Here is a 23,153-nt window from a genome sequence, read left to right on the forward strand (position 1 = left end):
CAATTCATAGTTGGCATTTTGTGTGGGGGTTTTTTGTTCATAGCTTGCACGGAGTGGATGGAAATTCTGGGTCGTAGCACTTTTATTTAAAAAAAAAACAAAGTAGTATCTTATGCTGTCAAACAGAAGAAACGGACAAATGACCATAATGACACAGTAAACAGCAAAAAAAAAAAAAAAAAAAAAGACAAAACTAATTTATTTATGAATTAGGTCTTGTTCTTCATCATTTTTGGTGCCGCAGGCTTTCTCTGAGGGCGGTTATTGGGTCGTTGGGCCAGTTTGGGCTTTTCTGGTCTGGTTTTCACTTTGGGCAACTTCAGAGAGCTGGGTTTGGATTTCCTCATTTTATGACGTCTCGGTTCTGCGACAGTCTTGTCAAATGGAGGAGCAACGTTTTCTGGGCAGGCGGTGAAGACACCAATGTCCCTGACCTGCTGACCTCTGAGCTCAGGAGGTTGTTTACAGGTTGCCGTCACCTCCAACCTCACATTCTCCATCCACCTGAGAAAAAGACAGAGATAGGCGAACAACTATTAGTATAGTTAAAGTTGTGATCCGAGTACGATGAAAAAAAAGACTTCCCTACACACTGCGCCATCTTGCTGAAAAATATGCTTATATGTGGTGAAATTTCTGATTTGCAAAGTCCTCAATGAGCTGACCTGCGGAGGGGCAGCAGAGCACAGTCGCACAGCAGGGGGTTGTCCCGCAGATCGACCACCTCTAGGCTGGTGAGTGGGCTCAGGTCGGGAAGCTCCTTCAGCTGGTTTCCCCTCACAGTCAGCGCCTTTAGCCCCGGGCCCAGGCCCAGCAATGCATCCTTTGACATCTGGACAGAGATACGATACAAATTAAATAAAATAAATAACTGTATATTGTGTATTTCTTGGGATGAAATGCTGTACAGATTACTTTTAGCTGCCCACTAAACATTTCTTGGTTGAAATATATGTACATCTGGGCAAAAACTTGGCTGAACCTGGTTTAAAGGTGAGGCTTATTGGCTGATACGACTCATCTCCCTCATCTGTCTTCCCCTTTAACTTGAATCTAAATCTTCTGGCTAACTTGTGACACGGCAGTAAGGAAATACTTAAAAACTGTCCCCGAAATTACTTTAAGTCACTTGTCGTTGAAGTTTCTTACATTCTATGGTCTTTTCAAAGGATGAAAAGATAGAAAATAGACAAAGGAAGAAATAACGGGGGAAAAAAAAGAAATAAAGAGATGAAGGAAAACAATAATACAATGATAACACTTAAATGATAAGAGTTTATCTATCTTATGGCACCTTAAAAATATCTCTCGTACCTTTTTCATTCCCATCTGATCCATGTAAAGCCTTTTCAGGCTTTGGGATACGGGCTGAAATGCTTTTGGTCCAACCCAGCCGATTGAGTTCCGAGACAGGTTGAGCTCCTCTAGATTTGGGCTCCCAGGAAGAGCATGGGTAGGAACCTCGGTGAGCCGATTTGAATCCAGGTGAAGAGTTCCGATGAGAGTCGAGTTCAGAGCAGCCCTGGCGATAACGGTTATGGTGTTGTTGCTCAGGTACAGTTCCCTAAGCGTGGGGGCTACTGAGGACAGCAAACCAGCGGGCTCCAGTTTGGAGATGGCATTTCGCTCCAGATGCAACACAAACAAATTTGATGAGAGTGATAGAGCTGCAGGAAAAACAAAGAGAGATGGAAAATATACACGTTTTGTGTCGTGCTTCTTGCATACATAAAGTATGTATTCCTGGAACTTCAGCCTACATGCACCTAGGCTAACCATGACTAGACACTGACCTGATCCAGGAAACCGTGCGAGCCGGTTCCCCTCCAGGTGGAGGTAGGTGAGGTTTGGGACACCAGCGAAGGCTCTGGGGTCCAACGATGCGAGTTCATTGTCAGAGAGGTACAGATAAAGCAGGCTCTTCATTCCCTGGAAAGCACCACCTTCAATTTCGTGGATTTTGCAAAACTCCAGGTGAAGAGAAACCGCCTCGCTGCTGCCGGGGAAGCTGGTGGCAGGGAGGAAGTGGAAATGGTTGTCACGAAGGTCGAGCAGCTGCGTCTCAATGGGGAAGCCTCGCGGGACTTTGGTATGACCCCGACCCTCACATGTGGCATGATGGGCTTCAGTCTGAGGGTCCAATCAGAAAAACACATTTGCTGTACATCTTTATAGAAGTGTCCTGTGTTCTTATTGTGATCTTGGTTTTTGTTGTCCCTCTCTTGCTGTTGCCTCACCCACAGCCAGCTACTATTAGCAAAGCAAGGTGATAACTATGCCTTTTGCTGTATTTGTACAAACAAACGCTTTAACAATATGTTCACTGATTTAGGTTGCACAGTACTGTGTGTGTGTGACTGATTCAACGAGACACAAACTGACAGAAGAACGCGCAAATTGGCCATGTTGGATTTTGAAGTTGGGGTTGGTGAGCTTGCTCTGAATTTCCGAGCTGGAAATCGGACTTTAAGAGACAACACAGTTGATTTTTCTTACAGAGAAGTCGGAAATTCCAATTTCCAAGACCAATTTTTTTTCCTGCCCACCGTCACCAAGTGCTTGTTCAAAGGGAATTTGTTGTGGTTCCTTCCACGTAAACAATCTGAAAATGACTTTTACTGTAAATTGACACCTCATGAATAAAAGCCACTTGGTTTAATAGTTGTAAAGTCTGAACTGACGTTTTTGGACGCTCAAAAAAAAAAAAAAAAAAAAACGTCTGAAAACCACTTTGACATTTCACAGCTCTAAGTCGATGCGTTGAAAACATTAAGCAGTTCCCCACTAGCGTTAGCCCTTATTTGACGATGTGCTTTAGGGCCAACTGATGGACGCAGGCCCAACTTTTTTTCTGCTTCCATTTTTGGAGACAGCAGAAAATGCCAGAAGTGGACAGGATTCGACTAAAGTGAAATACTGCGTCCGTCTCCATGAAAAAAACACACTCACGTCACATTCGCAATTGAGTGGACATGTGGCTGTCTGCTTGGGCTTGGCTGTGGCAGGAATGCTTCCTTTGTTCCCCTTCTCCTCCCCCTCCGTCTCCTCCGTCTCCTCCTTGTCCTCCTCCAGAGTCTCACCCCTGCTGCGGCAGCGCAGATTCAGGGAAGTGACCGCCTGCAGCGGCTCATCAGAGAGGTGAGGTGGTCCAGCGCACGCTCCCAACAGCTTCGCCCCTCCAGCTGTTGCCCAGCCCTTCAGGGGCCGCATGAAGCAGTTACAGTAGATTGGGTTACCTTTAAGAGAAATGACTCTTAATCTATGTGTATGATTCGATAGAAAGCATTTCCCCCACCCTATTTCTCCTTAGCTGGGACACAAGGAGGTCAGGCTACTACACTGGAAGAGTAGATTTTCTTCTTGGATGCCACTTAAAGGTCCTGACAAAAAATAAACAGCCTGAAATAACATTCTTAAGCATGTTTTCATATGAGGGTGAGGCGGAAACCGTAAACCCTCTTAGCGATAAGTGTTAAAGCTTGTGTCAAATACATATGATGGAGCAGAGAGAGTTATACCGGTCAGGTTGAGGATGGTTATTTCCTTAGGGCCCGAGAGGGGCTCCAGGTAGCGAAGCTGATTGTGGCTGAGGTCCACGTGGGAGAGGAGGCGGGCCTGGGAGAAAGCCTGGTCTGACAGGTCTTGAAGGGACATGTGGTCCAGGTAGAGGTGTGTAAGCTTTCCCATGGTGACAGATTCTTCCCCGAGGTAGGTCATGGGGTTGTAGCTCATGTCCAGGCGCGCGACTTCAGGGAGTCTTTAGTTAAAGGGAGGAAAATGCAAAATGACACAAGCCTCGTCCAACATGCTTTTGTCTGTACGAAACATTACAAACAACTTTAACAGCTAATTGTTAAAGTTCATGACGGTATGGCTTAGGTTTGTAAAATTGCATCTGAACAAACCACAAGACTTCTGAAACAATGTCCTTCGTGGGTTCGTTTCAAGCCCCGAGACCTGGACCCAAACTCCTACTTTCTTTTTCACAGATCTGTATCAATTAACTGATCATCTAAATACACCCTCAGGGGTCAAAAAGCAGCTCTAGATTCAGGTTATTCAGAAATTTTTATAAAGATAGCTTTGTTAGTTATTTATATTTCGAATATGCCATGAGCTCTTCATGAGAACATCAAGGCTGCACATGTCTGTAAGAAGGCTCAGAGTGTGTAAGATCGTCCCACCTCGTCATGGTCTGCGTGGGGAAGAACTGCAGCTCATTGTGATCCAGGCTCAGTCGGGTGAGGGTGAACAGTCCACCGAATGCTTCAGGTGCCAGGTTGTTCAGGGTGTTATGACTAAGGCGAAGCCACTTGATGTTTTGCAAGCCCTGAAAGAGGAGTCTGATCAGTGATATTCTTAACAGCGAGACACTCTGTCATTCATTGGTGATTAAATTAAATTAAACAAATGAACAATGTCGTCAGGACTAGTTTTTTCCAGCTGCGTCTCCTGGCCAAAGTTAAAATGTTTTTAAGTTGTCATGACCTTGAGAAAGCCATCCATGCCCTAATCAGTTCAAGGTTAGACTATTGCAATGCACTTCATGTCGGCGTCTCCCAGTCTTCTCTCAGTCGCCTTCAGCTGGTGCAGAACGCTGCTGCCCGTCTTTTAACCAACACTAACAGACGTGTGCACATCACTCCTGTTCTTAACTCCCTCCATTGGCTTCCTGTCCTTTATGGAATTGATTTTAAACTTTTAATGTTTGTTTTTAAAGCTCTTAATGGCCTCGCCCCACCATATTTATCTGAGCTTTTAACAGTCCGCAATCCTGGTAGAGCTCTGAGGTCAACAAATCAATTTTTGCTGGAAGTGCCCGCAGGTCAGAATACAAACCCTGGGGTGACCGAGCCTTTTCCGTCGCTGCCCCCAGGCTCTGGAATAAGCTCCCCGTTGAGCTGCGTCTTATTTCTGACCTGGGCCTCTTCAGATCTAGGCTAAAAACCTACTTATTTAGGATTGCTTTTGATACCCAGTAGTATGATGACACTTTTATCTTATTTGATTTTGTTGTATTTTATTGCTTTCACTGTTCTTTTATTGTTTTTATTTGTTTTTTCTTATTCTTCTCTTTATTTATTACCTGCTGTAAAGCACTTTGGTACATCGTAAGGATTGTCTGTAAAGGGCTGTATAAATAAAATACATTTACATTTACATTAACCCTAAGTTTCTGACAACGTACTTGGAAGGCCATGTTGGGGATGTAAACTAGCTGGTTGTGGGTGAGGCTCAGCATGTTGAGGAAGCCGAGCTGCGTGAAGGCTCCAGGCTGGATCTCTTCGATATGATTGCGGTCCAGATGCAGCTCCTTCAAGGACGAGAGGCCATCAAAAGATTCCTGCAACGGTGGGAGAAAGAAAAAAATAAATAAAATAAAATAAAATCGTCACCATAGATCTTCACGTTGAAAAAGCAGCGTTTATCTTTGCTCACTGATATTACCTGATAAAGGATGTCAATCTTGTTATGGGCTAAGTTTAGGGAGACCAGGCGGCCAAGGGCCCGGAAGGCGCCCTCCTTTACTTTGATGATGCCGCAGCGCTGCAGGCTGAGGTGCGTCAGGTACGGTGTGTGCGTAAACGCCCCCCTGGAGAGCATCTGCAGGTTGTTATTTCTCAGGTCAAGTCTTACTGTAATCTGGAAGAGAGACCAGACAGAGCAGACCATAACTGAGGCAACACTCGTTTTCCAGTATGGAGGAGGCGAACGCGGAAGAACTGAACAGCCACACACACTTACCCGTGTGGAATATTAATGCGTAAAAGTGGTCTTTCTGGCAAAATGTGTCATTTACCAAAGGTTCAAATAAAAAAGCTTTCATTCATATTTTTTATTTATTTTTTTCATTCAAACGGTTCCTCACCTCGTCTATAGTGGGGGGGATATCCGTGAGGTTCTTGCCAACACAGCCTACGGTGAGTTTGGTGTGGTCACAGCTGCACTCTTTGGGACATTTTGCTGCTTTAGCAGGTGAGCTCCACGTTAATGTGAGCAGAAGGACAGCAGCGGAGATGATCTGCATCTGCGTGGGTAAAATGTGTAAGAAGCCTGATCTCAACGAGTCAGAGCTTTGGATTTGATTGCAAAACGTTTACCCTGGACACTTTAAAAAATAATAATAATAAGATTTCTTGAGCGTGTTTGGGATGATATATAAATGTGATGATCACATATTGTATTCGCTACTCATTAACGTGAAAAATGCTCTCAAGATCCGAAACATCTGAAAGAGGCTGGAAATGAAAACCAAAATCTCTGAAAACACAGCTTACCTTCAAGCAATGTGGTGCTCAATCACAGCTTCGCTGGTAAAAACGAAAATGATCTAAGAATCTGCACAATCCAGGTTTCAGTTAGCTGCAGAAGACTTCATTTCACTCCGAGTGTGTCCAGTGCTGACATACTGTGGCTCTAGTAGACCAACAAACAAGGCTTTGGTAAATTCTTTTGCTCTGACCCCCCTGATCCCTCTTCTTCTCTGCAAATTAACACACTGGCTTTACATTTCCAGAAATCTTGCTGTAAAGTCAGGGCTTTTTAACTTTTTCGACTCTAAACCGGCACCAACAAAATGAACCGTCTGCTGCAATTAAACACATTTAACCACATTTTCAGCTGGTGTTTTACTCAGTTCCCATGCAATCATTTCTCGATCAACGCCTCGACGATTTGTCTTTATTCTTTTCAAATGATAGTTCCTGTATTCAAAGACTGAAAGTAAAAAAAAACACGGCAGCCTGCATCACGAAAAGGCAGAAAATACATCAGTTTATTTAATCCCTTTTGATTGTTTCAACTTTACAACCATATTTTGGCCAATAGATATTTCCATTACATCATTGTTTGACCATTATTTGTAAATTCAATAAACGTTTAATATAAAACAAGAGAATGGTAAAGGTAGGTATGATACAGAGAAACAAACAAAAAGCTGAGCCTTCAGAGTCCAGATGACTCCCAGTCAGAGCTTCTTTTTTTTTTCCTAGTTTGCAGCAAAGTGTGTGATCTGTGATTCAGGCAATGAGGTGTCAATAACCAGGAGATTTCAGGTCATGTGGAGGGCAAAGCCTCGAGCCGTCAGTGCTGTCCGGTGGGTTCGACTAGTGTACAGGGGGGGGGCATTCAAGTCAAGTCCAAACAAAGGTTTAAAAAAGAAAAGAAAAAGCAACACAGTAATTTCTGATATTCAGCAGTGACACTGCAAATTGTGCCTGAGCGGAGACCCTCTTATCAAGTGCCACTTTCATTTATTTTAAAATGAGGGTCCGTGTGTGCTGGTTTCCAAAGGTCCATCAGTGATCAAAGTTCAGTCTGTGTGCGAGCAGAGGCCTCAGCTCTGAGAGCGGACTCTCTGCAGTGTGAATAGAAGGCTGTTTCTGGCATTTCCACACGACTCCAGCGCCTTGTTGCTCCTGCGGATGACCAAGTTATTTCAGTTACTTGACCGCTGACTTTGCAAATTTTTTTAATGACGCGTTTGGCAAATACTATGGATATATATATATATATATATATATATATATATATATATTTTTTAAACTTTTGTCAACACATCTCAAGAAACACACCCAAATCATCAGTGATTGCACCCTACTTAGGCGAATTGCGCTCTGTGATGGCACAACAGCTGCTGAACACCACCACTGAGCACTGAGGAATGCATTTAATCTTGAATTCACTAAATATAAATCTGGATTGGAGTCCAACGAAGGACCTTTATCGTAACTGTGCGAGTTTGTTACACTGATAAACACGCTGTTGCGCTCGCTAGCTCCATAATTGTGGGAACTAGCCGTTATCACGGAATTGAGAAATCAATCGGAGCTGAAATTGAACCCATCCCTACACTAAAATGCGGCATCACCAGGAGTGTGTCGACCACCACCGAAGATAGGACAAGTAATCGCTGCATTTTGTACCTGGAAGCTGCCTCCTCACTGGTTCATTCATCACGTCCTTACCGGGACATGAAGGCCTCGAGTACGGCTACGTTCTCTTTGGGGAAGTAGTCCTGTCGAACAACGTGCTCCAAGGCGTGGAGGTGGCCAGGGACCACGAGCACAGGCTTGATCTTATCCTCACTCTGAGCAGCACAGAGGACGGGACAAACGGACAGATTGACACGAGTGAGGACGACGAGGCGGCAGGAGCATTGAAAACAATGGAAAGTTCGATAAAAGGGTTAACGTGATAAATGCAGACAGGCGTCAGTAAGCGACAAACCTACATATGTACCCGTACAGACCTGTCCGAATATAGATTACCTTGATAAGTCCGAGCAGCACCAACAAAGATGATACGAAGCCGTAGCCTTGGAAGGAGGGATTGGTGAAGGCTTTATTCAGAAGGGTATCTGTGAGAGTACAACAAAAAAACAACACTTTTTTAGAAACTGAAATTCAAACTTTGTCAACAAAATGGAAGAAAATCATTTTAATATACATGTAAAACGTAAACAAAAGGCCTGCTACCAGCAGGCGGCCTGAATGAGACACGAATAAGAGCCGTGTATACTCTCGCAGCAGTGTGTCGCAGTGAGCTTGTCGCAGACACGACGCAGTTATTTTTGATTTATGCCCAATTTTGAAGCGCGGTCTGCGCTATGTTAATCCCCCGCCACAACGCAAGAGGGACAATGACGAACAAGCTAGGATTGTGAGTGTGGTGGGTGGCGTGTTTCTCTTCCGGTTACGGAGGTCATTCAACAACAATGGCGACTGGACGAGTGCGCACTTTGATTGAGATGCAGCTGATCGATCTAGAAATAGAAGAAATATTGCTACTACTGGAGCTGGCAGAGAGGCGAAAGAAGCGTCACGGTTAGCACGGTTAGCGTCACCATTAGCTGGTTAGCAAACCGGAAATACGCATAGTGTAGAGCGGATGTAGAGTTGACCAATCAGAGGCCTCCTTTCTCTCCTCCCTGCGACGATATCTGCAGCACTGTCTGCGGTGAGTTACAGTTTTGGGGAGGTGCACCAGAGTGTCTGCGTAAGGGGGGGGGGGGCATGTCTGCGTTAACTGCGACACACACGCAGACGACCTGGTTTCCAACCATAAACCGCCCTATACAGTGAAAGTATCTTACCAATAGTGTCCAACACTGCATTTTTAACATCATTGTTCTCCTCCTTGTACACGGATGCAATCTTAAGGAAAGCTTCTGCTGTTTTTGTAGCATCCGTCACATCCACCTTCGCACACAGAGAAGGCAAAATAAAGAAAGAAATGAAGGCCAAACTGCTTTATGCATGAAAGCAACGTATGAATGAATCTATCCTCCGTTTGTATCGTGTAACTTTATTAATTGTTCCCAACTATACCCCAGGACAACGCGGATGAATGCTGCTGTGCGTGTGGTCGTCTCTTTGCTTACCTGCTCCTGGACCAGCAACGCTCTCTTGGCACCCAGTTTGAGCAGTTTGTCAGGAGACGGGAAGCTGAGGAAGGAGGTGACTTCTGGTGGTCGCGGTGCTAATGTAGGAGTGGACATCTGTAGGGGGAAGAGAGGGGAAAAAAAGAAAAAGAAAAGCCAAGTGAACCCCAACACCAAGCAAACATGTTATGCACAATGGAGGGTCGCATTGATGCAAATGATGTGGTTGTGGGCAGTTGGAAAATAAACTGCAGCGATAATGGCTCCGGTAGATGCTTTAGCCACAGCGTCAGAACTGACAAGTGAGGTTTAGAGGAAGATTAAATCAGAGCGTTACGATACAAACATGAAGCTAAGTGATGCTGTCAGAAAGACAAACGCATGGGGCTCGTTCCCACTTGTTCGACTTGTGTTACCCTCTTTTTTTCATTTATATTCTTTTCTAAAGCGCATCACCACCAGATTCTAGATTTGGAGCATGTTAACACTCTGAGACTTAACTAAGCGTTTATTTATCCTGAACTTTTCTCAGTTGGTGCGCACAGGTCGTTCGGGACTTTTTCCATTTTTAGTTCACCGTTGCTGCACCGCACAGTCATCTGACCTTGTTGCTCGTGCTTTCTTCCTCTTCCTCATCCTCCTCTTCGTCCTCTTCCTCCTCTACTTCTTCATCCACATCCTCCTCATCTTCTTCATCATCATCATCATCGTCATCCTCCTCCTCGTCATCATCATCATCATCTAGCTCACCCTCATCATCACTGAGGGGAAAAAATTAAGCACAAAAACAAACATTCTGGGATGAGACGCATCAATGCATTAGATCAGGTCAGAAGGAGGGAGCTGATTTGACCGCCTTAGCCGCAGTCTGAACAGTTAGAGGCAAAGTTCATGCTCTGCCCGTTGAATTACATCGATATAATGAAGGCTTTGGATGCACACAAACATTGAAACCATCAGACTACACAACAGAGCCATGTTTGCTGTATCCTGAATTTCTGAGAAAGGAATTTTCCCCGAAACAACAGATTACAGCAACTTGTCTCGTTTTCCCCATCAGACTTTTGTCTTAATATCATCAGTCTACTTATTAACACTGTTGAAGACAACAGTTTGCAACGCGCTCTAAAATACCGACGGGCCTTTATGCTAACCTGCATTTATGAATGGAGATAAAAAAAAAAAAAAAAAAAAACAGTAAAAGGAGTAAAACACGATCTAAAATGCTTTATTAAAACACCAAACAACATTAATCAATGTAGCCGCAAACAATGTTTATGAATTTAGCTGCAAAGTGTGATCGTTACTTTGACAACGTGACTGTCAAACAGCTGGAAAATGGGAGGAACACTGAACTCATGAGCTTCAACATGGCTGCTTCGACTTTGACTTCACAGCCACGTTGAAGCTCAGGTTTTTGCTGCACTCAATTGAAGTAAAGCGACTAAAAGCCACACCGCCTCTGGATTTTTAAACGCTGCGGTTAGTCTCCGTAAAGCTGGATTTACAGTTGATGCGTTGCTCACGGGGCAGCCGACCCGTGACGTCAAAATGACGTTTCAGGCATGGCGCTTGCCTTGAAAAGACGGCGCAGCGCGTTGTCGTGCACCAGTCAATTTTTTTTAACTTGGCGGCGCCGAGAACGACGAACCGGATGGACCAATTTGAGATCAGGCACAGTCAGGAGGTGCGTTTGTACAGGCACCTGTACGAAAATGCAGTGAAACAGCACAGGGAGCACGTAAACTCCCAAAACTGGTGGACAGAGATTGGCAGAACTTTGGGGAAAGAGGGAGAGTTCTGTAAGAATGTGTGGAAGAAGCTACGGGACAGATACGTGAAGGCAAAGAAGAGGGCAGAGACTCAAAAAGTGGTGATGCAGGGGGCTTCAGACTATCACCTCTATTGACTGAATACTTTATTTATCCCCCAATGGTTTCAACATAGAAACACACAAAGCATTTCATCTTCCAGATACTGCAGCAGTATCATTGATGACAGTATTCCTGCTCTTGACAGTGGCATTGTTTTCTTCTTGACTTTCTTCGTTGTAGAATAGCGGTAACCTTCACGTAGCAGCGACACCTCTGTGACGGAGAAAATTGCAACTACTGGCGCATCGACTTGCGCCACTATATACAGCCGGCACGAAATCGTGACGTCATCAACACCGCTCGTGCTCGCCGACGCGGCAACCATGCTAGAGCCTTAATCCTGCCCCAGTGGTGGCACAAGCACTTCCTTGCTATGGCTTAGCAAAGAGTGGGTGCTAGCGTGGCGCTAGTTTCTCAGCACTGAAACCGCTTTGGTGGGAAAAACCTCTACAGTACAACCGTTGCGTGTGACTGTAAACAATCCCTATTGATAAAATTGGATTTTAAAATCAAACGGGTTTAAATGAGACAAGAAGGGAACAAATTTTTGTGCGAGTTCAACTGACATGTGACCTTTAAAAATGCATGTAAATATGTTCGTTTGACCAAAAATCACGCAAAATTGACTTTCTGAAAACTAGACAAGCGCACCCAGATTACCTTAATGATCCCAGAAGGCCACCCTGGTTCACGCTTTCCATGGCATCTTTCACAGCTTTGCAGCCATCCTCTCCCAGACAGTTACCTGAAAACCAATTAAAAACAGGAAGTGTGATCGAATTCATCGATAGAAATTCTTCAAGGCAAAAGCGTGTCATTTTGAAAAGGAAAGCAGCCATTTTCACTAAATCTCTGTGATTAGTGAACACATGACGAGCAGAGCTGCCGCTGCCCAGATGTGTACCATTCAGGTCCAGTTTCTCCAGCTGGTCTTTGTCCTTTACGGCCTGCGCCACAGCCAGAGCAGCTTCCTCTGTGATCTCACCGTACGACAGATTGAGTTCCTGTTAAATGGAACAAAAAAGAAAATGTTGCAACATATGCTAGAAACGTGTTGCACTCAATCACAGAGGTAAAAAAAAAACAAAAAGAAAACCAGCTAAGATCCAACAAAAAGTAAACAAAACAAAGATAAAGGCTTTTTTAAAAATGATTCCAGCATGAAGATGATCAACGATTACAGCCATGTGGTTAAGTTGCTGTCAGGTTGTTCCCACACGCTGACACAGGTTAACAATCGCACGTCACTGCAACAAATTCTTAAAAAGAATCTTAAAAGACAGACGCAGCTCCGGTCTGCTCAGACCTGGCAGCAAAACGTACCACACGCTTACCTTAAGGATCGGCAGCCCCTCTGACACACTTTCTGCAATCGCTTTAGCTCCTGCTGGTCGTACCAGACAGTCTCCGAAGTTGATAACCTGGATGCTGCGCAGGTGTTTCAGGGCCTGTGGAAACACACACACACACACACACACTCAACTTACTGCAGCCACACCAACATCACACCATGGAAACACCTTTTTTGGAGCGTGTAAAACCGATTGTTACGAATTCCTTTTTGAAAATCATGCTAAAACTTCTAAAGCTGATCTCCAGCAGTTATATGCCTAAAAAAAAAAAAAAAAAAAAAAAAAAAAAACAAACAAAAAAAAACCTTTCGAGAGAATTAGCCAGAACTGTAGAGCCTTTTTACACGCCTTCTGTCATTCAGACTTATGTTTGCTGAGCAAAAGCTCGTTGTGGCGTCACAATCAACATTTGTGTAATTGTACAAGTCTAAAGTTGACAGCAAACCAACAAGAACTGTGGGGGAAGAACGTTCCTTTGGTGTGCTCATTTTTTATTTCAGCTCAGTCTTCGCTGTCTTTTAGTGTAATTGATGGTTGCGTTAGCGCCTTCCCTCTTCTACGTTGCACCTTGTCTGTTTGTGTAACAGAGAAATGTAGAGTAGGGGAGAAATGTATTCAAGTTAACAACAATGGTACCAAAGACCGATCCCAGACCGATTTATCTGAGAACAAAGCTGCTGCTGCAAAGCTACATTCTGCTGGTGGAAGGGAGGTTTACTAAAGCCAGAGAACTGGCAGCTCTCCTCTGACAACTGACAAATAACTCGCATGAAGAGGAGTGTTGTTTGTCCACTTATGGGTCAAAACGGATTTTGCAGTCTAAGCCTAAAACAACTCCCGCAGAGTTTGAGTAAAACTATTGCATCTACCCGTGAATGTCCTTTATCAAAATCATATCACTTATCAGAATGAGAGTGAAAATATGCAAACATGACCGTTATGTCTGCGTTTCTGTACCTGAGCCATGGCGATAGCCCCCCTCTCGGTAAAGGTGTTGTCATTGAGGTTGAGAACTCTGAGTCCTGGGTTGTGCTGCATGGCGGAGGCCAAGGCTGTCACGCCTGGGTGATTTATGCCATTCTGGGGCATGTGAACCTCCTCCAGGCTGCCTATCAACTGGGAACACAGACCACAACAGTATGATTGCAACAGCAACAAAGAGAATGCTAAAAACCTGCTGTTGCAGTGGGTTAGTGATCACTCCGTTTGACAATGTGAGCTACATACATATAAACTGCCTTGAGACACTTGGAAATTGGGTCCAGCAGGGCGAGATGGGGTTACCCTCACAACACTTTGGAGATACGAGTTCAACATTCCTGCGAAAAATACTTTGTCTAAGCCAAAAGAGTAGACTAATCTGTACCTGGAAGGCTTGAGCGAGGGCAGTGGCTCCATCGTTTTCTAAACGGTTCCTCCCTGCAACGAACACCTTCAGACTGAGGGGGGTGTCCACTGCGCTGGATTTTTTATGACAGTGGGTCAATGCAGCAGCCAAGATCTGAGGAGTAAAAAAAAAAACAAACAAAAAAAAAAACATGTGGATGCACAATGTTATTCACTGAGATCTGCAAAGGATTTGTACACTTGTACAATTTAGTCTCTTTGTACGATCATCCCTGAAATGCAGTTGTCACGTCTCATCACCTTGCCACCTCCGACACCCATGCCGCAGTTGTTGAGCCGCAACTCCTGCAACGAGAAGCAGGAGTTGCTCTTGAGCAGCTTCTCGATGCCCCTCACTCCATCTGGTCCAAACGCATTGTCGCTGAGGTCCAAAACAGTCAGCCTGGCACCCGCCAGCATCAGGGCGTCACCGAGTGAATTCTAACACACACGCAAAGAGAAAAACACACAAAGCCATTTTCGGGGGAAGGAAGGTGGTGTATCAAAACAAGCCAACCAGATCTTTGGCTGTTTTCAGGCTGTTCTGATTGAGAGCTTAAACATGACTTCACGTAGATTAAGTGAAGTGGAACCGGTGCGTTACCAGGGCAGCTGGGATCTCAGAGCGCAGGCGACCAGTAAACATGTCACTCCAATAGCAGCGCTGAAAGTGAGAATATACATATAAACCATGTCAGGACAGGTCAAGACACAATCTTGATTGCATTCCATTAGAATTTTTTTTTTTTTTTTTTTTAAAACCACAAAGCTGTTAAACACACTCATGACATTCGTCGGGTAATATTTATCATAAAAAAAGAATGTTACATTTCCTGGAAATTCGATGAACATGACCACGAAATTTAAAGCTAAAAGGATCAAAAACAGAATAAACTTCAAACCTTCAATTCGCCCTTGTTCTCGAGGGCCTTGGCGATGGCTTGCGCTGCCTCCACACCTACGGTGTTTCCCTCCAGCCTGAGAGCCTGTAAACCCTGAACGTCCTGAATCTCTTTCACCATCTCCTCCACTGCGGAAGGGTGAGCAGTTTCGTGTTGATAGTCAAGCATAAGCAGTTAAGTCATAAGAATGAAAAAGATCAATCCAGATCAAGGGTTTGGACCTCTCCAAGTGTGCGCAACTGACAGCTTTCACTTACCTGACTGGGCATCATCCAGCTTTCTTCCCTGGCCTTTGTAACTCAGCTCTCCATCCTCTACTGCAGTCTTGGCCAGAGAGTCAGCCAACTGTGCAACAATGTCTGTCGCCATTAGGGTACCTGAGGACCAACAATAAGATTTACCTTTCATTCTGTTTCATAACGAACCCTGTTGTTTACATCTTCTTTGTCCTGTGACACAACTGGCATTCACTGCCCCACATTGTAGACACAAACTGTTAGAAGCGCCATTGTTTAATGTCACTTTTAAAGTTGGAGTCATTTAAAGGGGAACTCCGGGGCATTTGAAGCGCAATCCCATTGCTAGAGGTTGTCAAATACTGATAGTAGGACACAGACAGGTGCAAATCGGCGCTCCCTGTGCGGAGATTGCGCTGTTTGCGCAGCCCGTCATGCGAGGCTAATACGTGGTGGCTAAGGGGCAAGTGCTAAACCTTCCACGTAAAACAACAACTTGCACACTGCAGAAACGTCACACCACTTTATAAACCATCCGACAATAAAGTCACAAGCCTTACCATCAAAACCATATGCATGGTTCTCACATTACTGGCATGGGGACGTTACAAAACAACTTTATAAACAGCATGTCACTTACCTCTTGTCGGTATGCTAGCGCATGTGAAAGCCCAAAAGAGTCAATGGACGATAATCCCTTATACAAAACAATTATCTTCTCTAGAAAAACTGCGTTCAAGTATTTAAAACATTACAACAATACATGCCCAGTAATATTGTTGTAATGTTTTAAATACTTGAACGCAGTTTTTCTAGAGAAGATAATTGCTTTGTATTTGGGAGTATCGTCCATTGACTCTTTTGGGCTTTCAAATGCACGAGCATACCGACAAGAGGTAAGTGACATGCTGTTTATAAAGTTGTTTTGTAACGTCCCCATGCCAGTAATGTGAGAACCATGCATATGGTTTTGATGGTAAGGCTTGTGACTTTATTGTCGGATGGTTTATAAAGTGGTGTGACGTTTCTGCAGTGTGTAAGTTGTTGTTTTACGTGGAAGGGTTAGCACTTGCCCCTTAGCCACCACATAGCCTGGCATGACAGGCTGCGCAAACAGCGCAATCTCCGCACAGGGAGCGCCGATTTGCACCAGTCTGTGTCCTACTGTCAGTATTTGACAACCTCTAGCAATGAGATTGCGCTTCAAATGCCCCGGAGTTCCCCTTTAAAATTTAGAATTTACTAGGTTGGGACCCAATCTTGGACCTCCTAAATGACAATGTTTAAAAAAAAAGTCCAATTACACTTTTTAAATGATACGATTATCAAGAATCCAGTTAGATTTCAAGCGTGTGCATGTTGAACACATAAGGCCAGCCGACGTGGTGGCATCCATCTACGTTAATTAGGACAAAGTTGTTTTGGGGTACAATTCCCATTGAAAACAACTGACGGCTAGCATTAGCTGACTGCTGCTAACTTCGTGCTAACACACCAACGGGCACCATGACAACTGTTGACTCAGCAACACACGGCACGTATACTGAATATATAACAAACGAACCGACTTGTTTCTGGGTTAATGCTCCCAATCGTTAACTGGCTGGTTGGTTATGAGTTTACGAAGTAAAAAAAAATAAACTTAGCTCGCTAGCTCGGGTGCATTTCACGTGAAACAGAGCGTGGTTGTAACTCGGCCCGTTTACCGAACTGTTAACGGTCACTGCTGTCGGTCCTCAGTTTAAAACAGCCTTTGTAAACACTCTAGCCCACAAATTAGCCAAAAACTCGTCTCAGCAGTAAAAATGAGTATTGTTATTACCACAATAGTGCTGTGAAGATTAAATCCAGTCCAGTGAAACACTCCCGCTCGTGTCTGGCGTTCAAAACCAAATCTAGTAGCACACTACCCGGCTTGACGACTACAGACCAGGCAGCCAAGGGACTTGTAGTTCAGTTAGACTACAACGGTGCGTTCACTGGCTTCAAAGCGCCATTCACTAAAAAAAATTCACTTCCACTTTCTCTCGCCTTGTCATACCATGAAAAAAGTCAACTAAATGGGTCTTGTGGTCAGAAGCTTTGTTGTTTTCGTTCCAAACTGCTGTATTATACCTGCATAACAGGTGGATCATAATCCCCCAGACTGCAAAATGGAACAAAGCCACAGCAACATCTTTAATTTAAGATTTGTTTATTACCGTAGATCCTCAACATTTTTATAACATATATATTTATAATATATTTGAGTCATTGGGCCTCATGCAAGAACATTTTCGTATTTTTATTCTAAATTTCTCTTACTTTTTTTGTACAAAGGTCTCAAACGAACACGCCACGTCAGATTCAACAAACGCTCTTATCTTCGGAAAAAGTGTGTAAACGACCTGCGTCAATGATGAATCCCACCTGTGCGTATATAATTGCACGTGCACGAGGATAGTAAATTTGCATACTCCACGCCCAAAATTATACCATATAAGGCTGTGCTTCCTCGCTCCTGTGCCAGGAAATGTTGAGTGTTGAGTCATGAGAATACGGGCTCTGAGATTGAAGTTCTGCTTTCATATGGCGTGATCTTTGTGCCACCAGGTTGAGCGCGCAGTGACACTGATTTGAGGGCACAGATCTATCTGAAGGAACAATCATTTTAAGCGTGTGCGTATGAATCTCACACACGCTCGCTCGGACACGCGCTCAACTCTGACAAACTGCTCGTTCGAACGGCACTCTGCTCGCGCTCGGCTCTATCTCTCTGCTCGCTCGCGGCTCTGTCTCTGCGCTCGCAACTCTGTTAGTTGTATGTAAATGAGCCACACCACCAGCCAATCACAGACTGGTAGTTTTCACAGACTGGTATTTGTGTGATAAATAATAAAAAAATAAAGAGGAAGAATTGTAATAATCATGTTAAAACTGGTGTAGTTGGGTGCTAGCTAGTTAGCCTACTGATTATTGTTGTAGGGTGTCACAAATATTTTAGAGAAAGAAACCTAACATCAACTTTTTTATTTGTTTCTCTTTATATTCTTTTATGTATTTTAATGCTTCTTCCACTCCCTGCTGCAATGCTTTTATTTTATGTAAAGCACTTTGAATTGTTCTCTACATGAAATGTGCTACAAATAAATTTGATTTGATTTTGATTTGATCAAAATCTAAAACGGTAGAAAAATAAAACTACACCAGCTTAGGAAATTAAATGTTTGAAATATTGAAGTGGTTGTTTTTACCTAGTAAGTTATGAACTATAGCAGCTGTCCCACAGTGGGTTTTTTAAACTTTTAAACTTTAAACTGATCAATTGTGTTATTGGTTTAATCTGTAATGATTACTGGTTTGACAAAAAAATATAACATCTAGTTTAATTCCTTTAGGGTGATGGTAGAAGTTCAATTGAGTCTGCAGACTCTGCACTGATTGGCTGGTGGTGTGGCTCATTTACATACAACTAACAGAGTTGCGAGCGCAGAGACAGAGCCGCGAGCGAGCAGAGAGATAGAGCCGAGCGCGAGCAGAGTGAGCCGTTCGAGCGAGCAGTTTGTCAGAGTTGAGCGCGTGTCCGAGCACCTATGAGCGAGCGTGTGTGAGATTCATACGCACACGCTTAAAATGATTGTTCCTTCAGATAGATCTGTGCCCTCAAATCAGTGTCACTGCGCGCTCAACCTGGTGGCACAAAGATCACGCCATACTTTCAGAGATCCAAAAAGGAAAATCTGTCATTTTTAGCAGTGTCAGCAGTGGAATTACGGGATCTGCTAAAGCAAAGAAGTGGGAAGCAATTACGAGTGCTGTTTATTGTCACCTGTAGTTCGTAATGTCACCGAAATAAAAAATAAAAGGTTTGATATGAAAATGGCTTTTTAAAACTTAAAAAGCAACTTAAGCCATGCAATCAGTTGTTGCCTCATCATGATGGCTCTTTGATGGGGTGGTCCATGAGGGGGGTCTTCTGGCACCACACCTTCTGGTCTGCCTAGGGCTGCTTCAGGTAGTAGGAGACCCTCGTTCATGGCAATATTGTGCAAATCTGGCATGCCTTCTCTGGGCTATAGAGCAGTTTGCCCCCCGCTGTATCGAGACTCACCCACCTGGCCTTCAGCTCAGTGCGCTCCATGACAGGGGCACAGGTGCTTTGATGTGTATATGTGTGCTATACTCCGATTATGATTGGCAGTCCAGCCACGGCATGAAATAAAGCAGTAAGCAGCAGGAGGAAGCAGAGACACGTCTGCACTCTTCAGAAGCAGGAAGTAGATTTGACTAAACTAACTCAAATCATCGTTTCTGGAACCGAAAACTTAGAGTTTACTATCTCAGAGTAGATCAACTCAGAGTTCAGGATTAGACTAAGAGTTTGTTGAACCTGCTTTGTGAAACGGACACCAGGCCTGCAACATTTGTTTACATTTAATAGCCCGGCGTGAGGGTGGGCTGTGGACATTAGAGTTTCCCTGGTTATTTTGTAAACCTGCTATAGGTCATTTGTGTATCAAACCTTGCAGAGCACTATATGAGAGTTTTGAATACTGTTATCAATGCATACCTAAAGGTCAACAGTGAACTATTTGACTAATTTGCAAATCCAATTCGTAACTCTGTAATAAATAACTTTTGTTTCAACCAAATCCTGTGTTGTACTTACAAGGGTGATACTTTTTGGATGAATATAAAATAGGTTAAAGTGAACTTTTATTTTAAAGGGGAAGTACCAAATTTTGTGTTTACTTCTTAAACGTTATTTGAGGCACCACCAACTTATTTTATATCACTATCACAGGTAGCGCCATCTCCAGATGAACTCGGGCCTCGTCCCACTGTACTACAACACCCTGATTATTTGTCAGTCAATATTTCCTAGCTACATGGGACTGGGGTTACATATTTAACACCACAGCAGAAAATTGTCCCTTTGTGTTACTGTGGGAAGATATTCTTCCCCCTATACTGTCCAAATCTTTGTATGAGTGCATGAATGGTGACTCATATGCATTGAGTAAAGTGTGTGTATTTATTTTCAGTATTCCTTTGTGTTTTTTCTATATACCAACTGCATAGAGCAAAAACAATTAGCTTGGTTAATACACTGAAACCAGTGGGTTTTAAAAGAATTGCAGAATCTGGATTTCCCATGTTCCCTCCCTCGTGGTGTTATAAGCCCCTTTCACACTGCCGAATAACCCGCGTTTAATCCGCGAATTTAGCGTGTCCGCTGTTGCGTTCACACTGCCGACCCGGGCTGCCGCGTCAACTCGACTCGCCTTTCGACCCGCGTCGAAAGGCGAGTCGAGTTGACCTCACTTCAGAGAGCTGGGAGCTTCAAAATAAGATGAAGGTTGATCTACTACTGTAGACAACAAAGCAAGGCTGCTCAGTTTCTCCATTGATAAAGTAACTTCACAACTCTACAACATAAAAATTCATAAAAAAAACATGTAGAATATAGCATATACTTTGTTGTCTACAGTAGTAGATCAACCTTCATCTTATTTTGAAGCTCCCAGCTCTCTGAAGTGACGTCGACGCAGCTTTAGCTGCAGAGAAGCTATCAGGCTTGTGTTGATAATAATTAACTCCTGGACTATTTTCAAACCTTCAAATGCATCGTTTGGTGAGTACAGACCATATTTGTACTACTGTAGAAGTTTGGTGTCATGGCATGTGATTTTAGTGTGGTAATTTTGGAGATACGGACCAGGATCCATTAACCCTTGTACGAAGCTATTCGGGATAACTCAGTAACTCGGCTGATGTTCAGCCAATATCGAAAAAACTGCGGGTGGGCTACTTGGCTGGATATCACGGTTCAAATGACCCCAGGTTGAATCTACTCCGGAGTATCACTTTAAGACTGCTCCAACTGGTTCTTGGGCTTCCAATATAAAGAATCGGGCTAACAGTGGTTTGCATGTTTTCTCATCATTATGTACCGGAACTTAACGATTTGTTGCTGACTGAATAAGTGTATTCTCTTGGCAGCTTTTTTTTATGATTTATACTTAATTGAGAAAAGACATCCCTTTCGATTTGAAGGGGTGTGTAGTGTAAAGTGCTTTACATGAAATGAAAGCATTACAGCGGGGAGTGGAAAAAGCATTAATAATACATAAAAGAATATAAAGAGAAACAAATAAAAATAATTCAAATGAAATTAAAATGATTAAAAACAAGCAACAGTCTAGATGAATTAAAAGATACCGTGCCGATTTCATGCATAGACACATGAGTAAAGAAACCTGGAAAAATGTCTACATTTGGTGAAAGTTTATTCTGGCAAATCAGAAATAAAAAGAAACAAGTCTGCACTGTACCAAAGTTGCAGATAACTGGGTCGCACAGTAAAAGGACATTATAAAGTAGCTCTGCGTTCATGACTCTAATGTAAGTAGTCAGCCATGAATAACTCCCTGACCCTTCCTCTTTCTGGCCAGCTTCTGCCATCCAAATAATATAACAGTAATTATAATATTACTATATATAACTTTCTACTATTAATATATATGTTTATCACTATTATTGTTGTATTATTACTGTTGTTTATTATTGTTTATCATTGTTGTCTTGTGTGGGGGAGGGGCATGTTAGTGGTGGGCGGGGCATGATTATAACTTCAAAGAACTTATTGTGGGTGGAGCTTGATGATGTCCCTGCAGAACTTCAGGGTATTAGAATTCCATACCGGACCAGAATTTATCGACTTCAGCCAAGTGCAGACAAGTACGATCAATTGGAGAATTACAGTCAGAGAAATACAGTCTATGACAGTGAACGACAAGTCTTAAAAAGACACTTAACAAAATCCGAAAGGAAACCGCTTGACAACAAGCAGCTACAAGTTTCCACCTTGAGCTAAAATTTAACAAAGCTTACCCAACTGTTATTGCAATGTCACTGCAAAACAGCTGGGGACGTGTGAACATCCCTACCCAGGGTGTTCAAAACTTTGTTAGGCAGCTCAATGACACCAAAAGAGCCAATGAAGCCTTAGAGCACCAAAATAAAAACCTCCGAGAATTCATCGGTGGTTTGAGGAGTCACATCGAGGACCTGAAGGCTGACAAGAAACAGCTCAATCAGACCATCGAATACAAAGCCCAGACTGTAAAACAACTCGTATTCGAAGTCTACAACCTCAGGGACGGCATGAAAATCATGGAAGAGGAACAAAAGTACTTCCAGGAAGAAAAGACCAAGATGGAGATGATAAAGAGGAAGGTGTGGGACACACAGAAAAGGCTGGACGAAGAAAGAATGAAAATGAAGCTTGATTTTCAGAAGGCGAGAAAAGAAATGCTGGATGAAACCAGAAGAGTGAAAGAGACCATCGCTGAGGTGGAAAAAGAAAGAGAAGATCTGGCAACACAGAGGAAAGATTTAGAAGAAGCTTGGAGGGAAGTAAAAGATGAGAAGAAGAAGATGGAGAAAGGGAAAAAAGACAACACGGGCAGGATTTGCAAAGGCTAGAAGAGGCCACCTTAAAGTTTAGGAAAGAGAGTGAAATCCTGGAAGAGCTAAAGAGAGAGATGAAACGTCAGAAGCAAAATCTGGACGCAGAAAAGAAGGATTTAGAAGAGAAGAAAGCAAAAGTGGAGGAGGAAAAAAGAGAGGTAGAGGAAGAGAAGAAGAGCTTTGAACAAGAGAAGACACAAGTGCAGAAAGACAGAAAAGATCTGGAGCTGGAAATACAGCAACTGGAAGAGGACAAAAGAGAGTTTGAGGAAAAGACAAAGGAAATGGAGGATGTTCTTCATCCATCAATTGGCACTTTTCAAGAAGACCAATTTGATGCATATGAAGATCAAACATCCCTCCATCCCTCCACTGACGCTTCATGCACATATTTTCAGCCATTTGACTATCCTGAATATATTGAACATGATGCTTATTCATCCCTGCAACTCTCCTCTGACCCTACCGACTTCTATGAGCCCGAACCCCTCGGATATTCAGTACCGTCCCTCCACCTGCCTGAAGATCCCTCAACTTTGGGAATCTATGCTTCACCAGCAATAGATTAT

The 23,153-nt window shown here is 43.4% G+C and overlaps 2 protein-coding genes across 3 annotated transcripts; both read right to left on the minus strand.

The window, feature by feature from the left end:
* Positions 1-209: 209 nt before the first annotated feature.
* Positions 210-6,028, minus strand: chadla (chondroadherin-like a). The gene is made up of 10 exons (XM_075453136.1): positions 5,870-6,028; positions 5,449-5,643; positions 5,189-5,344; positions 4,185-4,330; positions 3,519-3,757; positions 2,950-3,236; positions 1,794-2,130; positions 1,315-1,667; positions 666-832; positions 210-504 (listed from the first exon to the last, which is right to left on the minus strand). Exons 1-10 carry the CDS (start codon positions 6,026-6,028, stop codon positions 210-212), a joined length of 2,334 nt encoding a protein of 777 aa, XP_075309251.1.
* Positions 6,029-6,759: 731 nt separating this feature from the next.
* Positions 6,760-17,066, minus strand: LOC142371621 (ran GTPase-activating protein 1-like). Of its 2 annotated transcripts, none has more exons than XM_075454329.1 (16): positions 16,955-17,066; positions 15,154-15,273; positions 14,897-15,024; positions 14,599-14,658; positions 14,256-14,435; positions 13,975-14,109; positions 13,566-13,724; positions 12,591-12,704; positions 12,161-12,260; positions 11,917-12,001; positions 9,987-10,143; positions 9,383-9,499; positions 9,095-9,200; positions 8,271-8,359; positions 7,968-8,089; positions 6,760-7,418 (listed from the first exon to the last, which is right to left on the minus strand). In XM_075454329.1, the coding sequence occupies exons 2-16, from the start codon at positions 15,263-15,265 to the stop codon at positions 7,337-7,339; spliced, it is 1,746 nt and encodes a 581-aa protein (XP_075310444.1). In that variant the 5' UTR covers positions 15,266-15,273; positions 16,955-17,066; the 3' UTR covers positions 6,760-7,336. The 2 variants fall into 2 exon arrangements, with proteins under 2 accessions (XP_075310444.1, XP_075310445.1); XM_075454330.1 differs by having other exon boundaries at positions 7,331-7,418; positions 7,926-8,089.
* Positions 17,067-23,153: the final 6,087 nt, after the last annotated feature.

The sequence above is a fragment of the Odontesthes bonariensis genome, chromosome 21, assembly GCF_027942865.1.
Source record: "Odontesthes bonariensis isolate fOdoBon6 chromosome 21, fOdoBon6.hap1, whole genome shotgun sequence".
Lineage (NCBI taxonomy): Eukaryota > Metazoa > Chordata > Actinopteri > Atheriniformes > Atherinopsidae > Odontesthes > Odontesthes bonariensis.